Genomic DNA, 8,526 nt, shown 5'->3' with positions numbered 1-8,526 from the left:
TATGGGAGATTGTCGATTTCCAGCGGAGACATGAATTTCGCCTTATAACATACAATTTCATGATAAAAACTCGTTTTTTCACGAATTGGAAGTGAAAAAACGTTGCCTTGGTTTCTCTCCAGGGTCGTGAGGTTTTTTTCCCGTTTCTTGAGTTCCTTTTGCCTATTTGAAATTGAAAATCATGGAAGAATCCCGACTTTTAGCGGAGATATGAATTTCTGCTTATAGTATCCAATATCATGATAAAAACTCCTTATTTCACAAAATGGGAAGTGAAAACACGTTGCCTTGGCGTGTCTCGGGGCAATGAGAAATTTTTCCTTGTTTCTTCAGTTTCTTTTGCCTATTTGGAACTGAAGATCATGGGAGAATGTCGATTTCCAGCGGAGACATGAATTTCGCCTTATAACATACAATTTCATGATAAAAACTCGTTTTTCCACGAAATTGGAAGTGAAAAAACATTGCCTTGGCTTCTCTCCAGGGCCGTGAGGATATTTTACCCGTTTCTTGAGTTCCATTTGCCTATTTGAAATGGAAAATCGTGGACGAATCCCGACTTTTAGCGGAGATATGAATTTCTGCTTATAACATCCAATATAGTGATAAAAACTCGTTATTTCACAAAATGGGAAGTGAAAACACGTTGCATTGGCGTGTCTCGATTGCAATGACAAATTTTTCCCTGTTTCTTCAGTTTCTTTTGCCTATTTGGAACTGAAGATTATGGGAGAATGTCGATTTCCAGCGAAGACATGAATTTCGCCTTATAACATACAATTTCATGATAAAAACTCGTTTTTTCACGAAATTGGAAGTGAAAAAACGTTGCCTTGGTTTCTCTCCAGGGTCGTGAGGTTTTTTTCCCCTTTCTTGAGTTCCTTTTGCCTATTTGAAATTGAAAATCATGGAAGAATCCCGACTTTTAGCGGCCATATGAATTTCTGCTGATAACATCCAATATCATGATAAAAACTCGTTATTTCACAAAATGGGAAGTGAAAACACGTTGCCTTGGCGTGTCTCGGGGCAATGAGAAATTTCTCCCTGTTCCTTCAGTTTCTTTTGCCTATTTGGAACTGAAGATCATGGGAGAATGTCGATTTCCAGCGGAGACATGAATTTCGCCTTATAACATCAGGGTTGCAAATTTTTTAATGAAAAATCAATGCATTTAATCATTACTTTTCCAATTCATAATGAAAATAATTTTCATTTTATCATTGAATTCAATGCTTCAATGAAAGTAATTTCCATTCAATAATTGAATTTAATTTGTCGATCGAAAATATTTCCATTGAATCATTAAATCTAATGTTTTAATGGAATTTATTTCCACTGAATCATTAAAATCAATGGTTCAATGAAAATGATTTTCATTGAAAAATTGAATTGATTTGCTCAATGGAAATAAGTTCCAATACAACATTAGATCTAACGATTCAACCGGAATGAATTCTATTGAATTTATTGATTTAATGCAAATTATTCCCATTGAATCTTCATATTTATTTTCTACACATTACTATATTAATACATAGGTAGCCAGGAATATTCTCGTAACAAACGAATCCATTTAAATATATTTTTTTTTATGATTAGCTTTAGCTAAGATTCTTTGCTCAAAATGTTCTTCGCTAATCCTGTTGAATTTCGGCATATTCATCATCGTCGCGTAACTGAATAGTCTCTCCACCGGAGCAGAAGACGGCAATGGGGTGTTATATTTTAGAAAAGTTTTCCGAATATTCGGGAACTTTTCTAACATAACAAGTTGGGTCTCCTTGCTTTTTAAGTACCGGGTCACTTCTGCCTTCACTTCTCCTTGAGACAAAGATGGTTCAAATTCGGCGATAGTTTCTGCAGAGGGCCCGAATTGAAACTCGTCATCTTGATTTTCATCGAGCGGAATGCGTGCCTCGGTAAGCGTTTCTAAAGAAACAGCTTCTACGAACCGGCGATGGATCAGTCTCTGTTGATCTTCATTAAATTGAGCTAGCCAACGACCTTTGAATCGCGGATGGGAGATAGCAGCAATTGCCGCATCAACATTGAGCTCTGTGAAGTCGAACAATTTTTCAAATCGCCTGTTAATACCATCAATCATGACTTTGATCAGCGGTTTGCAGAAAGTCACATCATCGCTATTCGATAGCTCGTTAAGTTGATATCTCATAGATACTAGTGTTGGTAATAAGATTCCATAATAACACGTGTCTCCTTGCAAAAGATCGATAGCGTTTGCAAGCGGAGTTGAGCATCGCACATACTCTTCTAAGTAGTTGAAATCTCCAGCCGTGAAAGGTTGTGTTAGGCCTTCCATATTTTTATCAATAAGCTTCGCCTTGATGCCGAGTAATTGCTTGAAGCAGTCGTAGCTCGAATTCCAGCGAGTTACGACTGGCCGTTGAATTGCAATTCCGAGTTCAGTTTTCAAAGTTTCTCGTTTTTTTGGAGAACGTAGCAACTTCCAGAGTAATGAACACTTTTTCAAAACACAGTTGTGCTTTCGTTTCAATGGATCATTTCGAGCTATTGCTTTTGGAACATCAGTAGACGCAATCAAGTTCATGGTATGGCTAGCACATTTGCAATGCCTAGGTAGTATTTTTTGGCACTCCTCGCTGAATTCCTCTTCGATATCAATTTCGTCTTCTGGATTCGAGTACTCTTCGATAGCGTTGATATCGTCAGTATCGATACTTTGAACTTCACCTTGAACTTCATCTTCTATAAATGAAATTAAACACATTCAAAACACCGTTTTAGGAACACCCATTTTCGTATCTCCTTTTCTTTTGACTTTTCACTGCAGTGTAGGTTGTAGTGTAGTGCTAAGGAAGAATAAATTAAAGAACGCTGATTTTTCGCCGCACTTACCCGGTAGAACTTTATCCAACTCTTCGATGCCCAGTTTTCTGAAGGCCTTTTCGAAATTACTGGCATTATCTGTAACCGTTGCTCTTATGGATTCTGAGGTCAATCCAAACGATGTGTGGATACTGGAGAGGAGATTTGCTATAGCGTCGAAAGAATGAGTGCCGGGGAATCTTCTGCAGGCAATAGCTGCCGACTTTCTTGTCAATGTTTTAGGTTCAATCTATAAAAATACCAAATGTTCATCGTCGGTATATATGTATATGTAACATAATAAAATATTAAAAATTAAAATATTGAGTATTCAATATTAATATTATATTTGAATTGAATGTAATTTAATTAAGTAATATACATATTACTATAACTTGATTGTTTGGTCTTACGATACATTATTTATGGGGACTGATATAGAAAAACAATATGAATGCTTTAACGATCTACACATTATTCTGAAAAATATTTAAAAAAAGGTTGAATTTAAAATAAATCAGAATTATTTTAAATACAAATTTCTAACGATTTTTGAAGAAATTATGCTGAAAACCACTTGGATGAAATGATGTAGGAAAGTGCAATATAAAATATTAACATGTCAGACCAAAAATGTACTCACCCAGCTGACTGTGACTCCCAAAAACCGGCGCGCTCCTCCTGTCCACACGTCAGCTGTGGTACAAACCAAGCCACCTTCATTAATCAAGAGTCTCAGTTGATCTCGGATTTCATTCATCGTTATAGATAAATTTTCCTCGACTCTCTTTCCTAGAGTGTAGCGCGTCAGGTGTTTTATTTGGGAATCACCTTTTTGGATCTTGAAATCTATGAACCATTTGAATTTATCAACTCAGCACTATTTTCCTAGCTTAAAATCCATTTTTTCCAAATGAAATATCAGAGGAAATAAAATTATTTTTCAAAACCGAAATCTACATGAGGTGGTCACGAAGAAGATTACCAAAAAATATTGCAGGGAAAAAAATATATAACAGTCGGAAATTTGAAAATTTTTTATCCTTCGAACAATTTATCCGGAACCTCATAATTTGCTTACGCCGCACTTTCTAAACATGGTATTTTTTTTAGAAAAATTCAAATAATTGAGCAAAAAATTGCACGAAACTCAAGGGAACTTGGTATTTTTTTTAGAAAAATTCAAATAATTGAGCAAAAAATTGCACGAAACTCAAGGGAACTTGTCAGTGTAAAATTAAAAAAAAACTCCAAACATAAATATTCATAAACATGCTGTTGAACTTTGACCACGAAATTTGAAATTTGAATTTTCATACCCGTTTAATTGAAAAGAGTTCTTTGAGAAAAACTAAATTGAAATTTGTGCTGCCCCTTTCACTTGTCCTGTGAAAAAGAATTTGAAAAATTTTCCACAAGTATAATTGTTAACCTGATTTTTAACATCCGGAAAAAAACGACAACATTCAAAAGTGCGTACCAAGTCAAACACAAATCGTAAAACATGTGTGAAAAAAAACTGAACCGGAATATTTTCTCTTCAGAACGCCTTTTGCGGAATTTGGATATTTATTTACTTCACAAAGCAATCTATCGTTTCGTGTGACTTAAAATTTCGACGGGTGTTTTCATATTTTTTATCCGGGGTGTTTACAAAATGGGTCTTCCCTGAAATATTAAATTCATTATTTACCATCAAAAATTTTTCTAAAACCTGGATCCTCCACAACTCTAAATGGTAACATGAATTTCAAGATGAAATCGGTGACGTTTTCCTCGAACTTGTTTTGATCGAAAAGACACGACCAACGTCTCCTATCGATGATCGAAGTTACCCGACCTTGACGTTTGAGACGTACATATTCTTTATATCGCGCGTGCTCCTCTTGATGCTTTCTCTAAAAGACCAAGTAAAATATTTAAAATCCGTTTCAAGATTTCATTGAACTATATTTTAAAGTCACAAGTAAAAATCACACTTCGACATAATTAGAGATGTCTATTCGGTGATTATAAGTTTCTAGACAGACTGTATATATAGTGAAAAACTCACGAGTAATACCGAAATTTTTTCCAAATTATTATCGAACTTTCTAAAGAGCAATGATCCATAAGGATTTTCTTCGAATGATTTAACACGACTTAAAGCAATTTTCCTACATTCTTGCCAAAAACAAAATTTATAATACATTCTCGGAATGTATTAAAAGATCGCATAAAACTTGGGAGAATAGGTAAAAAGTTCCACAACAAATTCAAAAAAAAGTATTTTGCAGAAGTAACTTTTTGAATATAATTCGAGAAACTTCTTACAAAATAAAACATCCGGTGATAAGTTTATTGTTCAAAATTCAAAACTAAGTCGAAATTTTCACGAATTTTCAATACAAGAATGTCTCAATTTATCAGAATATGTTTTGATAAATTTCAGAAGTAACGAGTAGTATTGTTAAAAAAAATTTTCCAAAAGTTGAGGGACTTGAAAAGCAAAAACATACAACTTTTTACTGCCTACAATGTATCTCAGGCCTCATAACCTCATTTGAGAAACAATTAGATAACATGGAGAATGGGAACGCATAATATTTTTAGAAAGGGGAAGAGAAAGCTAAGATTTTCTCTTTAAGGATTTTGTCCCTATCTAATGATTCCGTCCAGCACTCGACTTGGCAAACTAAAAATATCGCGAAAGCCTGGCGAATGGAAAATTGACATTGCAGGTGCAAAAAAATCGTATACACGAAACAAAAATACCATATGAACCTGGATTTGTCTGCTTCAAAGCCCCGTTTACCAATTTAGTGCACAGGCAAATTTTAATTTACCTACCTTAAGATGTGAAGAGAAGTTTGACGTTGATCGAAACGATCCTGATAGCAATTTCGGAACAGTACATGAATTGCAATATGCCAAGACTGCTCCTGTTAAACTGGATTTTTCTCGGTCAACTACAAAAAATTGCCCATCCAATAAAAGCGTTTTTTTTATTTTCCTCGACATATCGTCATCACCGTCCTGCTCAGAGTCTTCATCGGAGTTATCATCGCAGCTATTCTCGGAATAGCTATCTTTAGCCCCATCGCTATTCATGGAGTTTTCCATAAAAGAGGGCCCAGCACCTATCAATTTTAATTTTGTTTTGAATAATACTCGAATTTAAAAGTATATCCTGCTTGACCGATTGAATATAACTTATTGTATATTACAAACCTCCCGCGCTGTGGGTGCTAATGACCGCAGTAATCGCCACTTGACTCAGCGATTTTTCCACCTTATTGAACTCGTCTTCTCTCTCCTCATGATCACTATTTGTCTTTGTTCTTTTTGCTGGTGAAATTTTATCGTCAGCCCTATGTAAAAGTATTATTAATAAAATATTAAATAATCACTTTCTTTTCTGTTGATGAGAATTGAAAAAAATGATGAAGAGTAGTGTTTAAATCGATGTGAATCATATTAGACGAATTTTTTTTTATTTGTTAATTTCTCAAATTGCCGAAAATGAATTATCCAAAATGTCGTTTGTAAACTTGCAAAATGAAAATAAAGCTTTGAGTAATTTTTTCGAGCGAAAAAAATTCTGTCCGAACAGGAAAATGGGAAACATGGTTTCATTCTTATATGTTATTGTTCCGCTCATTGTCAGTCAACCGGTACCAAAAATTTTTTCTGTTGAAAATTCGAGGTGAAATTTTTTGTCACCATTGTTGCATTTCCCCGCGTAGGCAAAATGTTTTTTTCCTCACTGTCAAATGATGACCAAAAAATCACGCTTGAAAATTAGAGTTAGGTTGAATAATTACAACGCATAGATAACCTCAAAACGTGAACAAATATACAACGAAAATTGTAGGTTTTCACATTTGTTGATAAATTATTGATGTTAGAATCGCGATTCTATACTTACATGTTTTGTTTGGTATGGATTGGATAGCCTCATCCACTATCACACCTCTTCTTCTTCTCGCCTAGATTCTTCTCATCCGAGAGCACTATCACACGTGGCCAACGAAAAATGACCGCCACTCGCAATTAATAACACAGCAGAGCTTCCACTCCTATAGAAAAGACGCACTTAGACTGTAGTGTAGCACTTAGCTGCTCTGGGCACGGGCATGTCAAATATCAATTAGAAAAAAAAGAAGATGGAACAATCGAATAAAATATAGTGCGACGATACACTTCACGAACCGTACATAACCTCGAAACGCCCGATGCCCGACTCGACAAGAATACGATCGCGTACAACGACCGACTGAGCGCGTCGTTGTTGACAGGCCGCGGCCATCTTAGATTGTTGTACAAAGGCCCGAGTGAGCCGCGGGGACTGCTCGCTGAACGACAGCACTTGAGGAAATTTATACCAAACGTCGAAAAATGTATTCTTTTTGTTTTGCTAATTTATAAAATCATCGTGGTGTTTGTTATTAGTGTAATTAGGCTTAAATTAATTGTTAAATTCCGCAGAATTGAAAAGATACAATCCCGAATTCAATTTTATTCTAAAATTGTTGAATCTGAATCCAAAGTTCAAATTCGGAAATTCAAAATAGCGGACTCTGGAAAATCAATCGATATCACTGAAGCGGTAAGCCGAAAAAACATTAAAAGACAGAAAAGGTAATTTTGATCTAGACCAAAAGCACTATCATTAAACTTAATCATTTTATGAAAACTTTTTCCATTGTAATATTGAATCTGTAGACTTAATCGAAATTATTCCCATTAAAACAGTGCATTTATTGATTTATTAGAAATTATTTCCATTGAACCATTAAATCCAATGTTTCAATGCAAATTGTATGCATTAAAACATTGAACATAATGAGTTAATGGCAATTGCTTCCGTTGCAACATTAAATTTATTGATTCAACGGAGATTATTTCAATTGAATCGTTAAATTTTATGATCAAATGGAAATTATTTTCATTAAAGCATTAAATGTAATGATTTAATGAAAATTATTTCCATTAATCATTGCATTTAATGGTTTAATGAATACACTAATGCATTTGAAAAAATAATGCATTATTTGCAACCCTGTATAACATACAATTTCATGATAAAAAATCGTTTTTCCACGAAATTGGAAGTGAATAAACATTGCCTTGGCTTCTCTCCAGGGCCGTGAGGATATTTTACCCGTTTCTTGAGTCCCATTTGCCTATTTGAAATAGAAAATCATGGGAGGATCCCGACTTTTAGCGGAGATATGAATTTCTGCTTATAACATCCAATATCATGATAAAAACTCGTTTTTTCACAAAATGAGAAGTGAAAACACGTTGCATTGGCGTGTCTCGATTGCAATGACAAATTTTTCCCTGTTTCTTCAGTTTCTTTTGCCTATTTGGAACTGAAGATCATGGTGGAGGGTCGATTTACAGCGGAGACATGAATTTCGCCTTGTAACATACAATTTCATGATAAAAACTCGTTTTTCCACGAAATTGGAAGTGAAAAAACATTGCCTTGGCTTCTCTCCAGGGCCGTGAGGATATTTTACCCGTTTCTTGAGTTCCATTTGCCTATTTGAAATAGAAAATCATGGGAGAATCCCGACTTTTAGCGGAGATATGAATTTCTGCTTATAACATCCAATATAGTGATAAAAACTCGTTGTTTCACAAAATGGGAAGTGAAAACACGTTGCATTGGCGTGTCTCGATTGCAAT

The 8,526-nt window shown here is 34.9% G+C and overlaps 1 protein-coding gene across 1 annotated transcript; it reads right to left on the bottom strand.

Annotated features, from left to right (window-relative positions):
• Nucleotides 1–1,452: 1,452 nt before the first annotated feature.
• LOC122418600 (uncharacterized) lies at nucleotides 1,453–6,893 on the bottom strand. Its single transcript, XM_043432873.1, has 7 exons — nucleotides 6,758–6,893; nucleotides 6,061–6,200; nucleotides 5,680–5,969; nucleotides 4,544–4,748; nucleotides 3,494–3,699; nucleotides 2,881–3,100; nucleotides 1,453–2,730 (listed from the first exon to the last, which is right to left on the bottom strand). Coding segments are annotated over exons 1-7 (2,217 nt in total). The 5' UTR covers nucleotides 6,760–6,893; the 3' UTR covers nucleotides 1,453–1,576.
• Nucleotides 6,894–8,526: the final 1,633 nt, after the last annotated feature.

The sequence above is a fragment of the Venturia canescens genome, unplaced genomic scaffold (genome assembly GCF_019457755.1).
Source record: "Venturia canescens isolate UGA unplaced genomic scaffold, ASM1945775v1 PGA_scaffold_15__1_contigs__length_3012046, whole genome shotgun sequence".
NCBI lineage: Eukaryota > Metazoa > Arthropoda > Insecta > Hymenoptera > Ichneumonidae > Venturia > Venturia canescens.
This window is presented reverse-complemented; position numbering and strand designations above follow the sequence as displayed.

What these genes read in the sequence shown, in the direction of transcription:
- LOC122418600 (XM_043432873.1), bottom strand. An exon ending in ACTTCTCTTCACATCTTAAG is followed by an intron (nt 4,749 to 5,679) that starts GTAGGTAAATTA and finishes TTGGTCTTTTAG; the next exon opens with AGAAAGCATCAAGAGGAGCA. An exon ending in TGGGAGTCACAGTCAGCTGG is followed by an intron (nt 3,101 to 3,493) that starts GTGAGTACATTT and finishes GTATTTTTATAG; the next exon opens with ATTGAACCTAAAACATTGAC.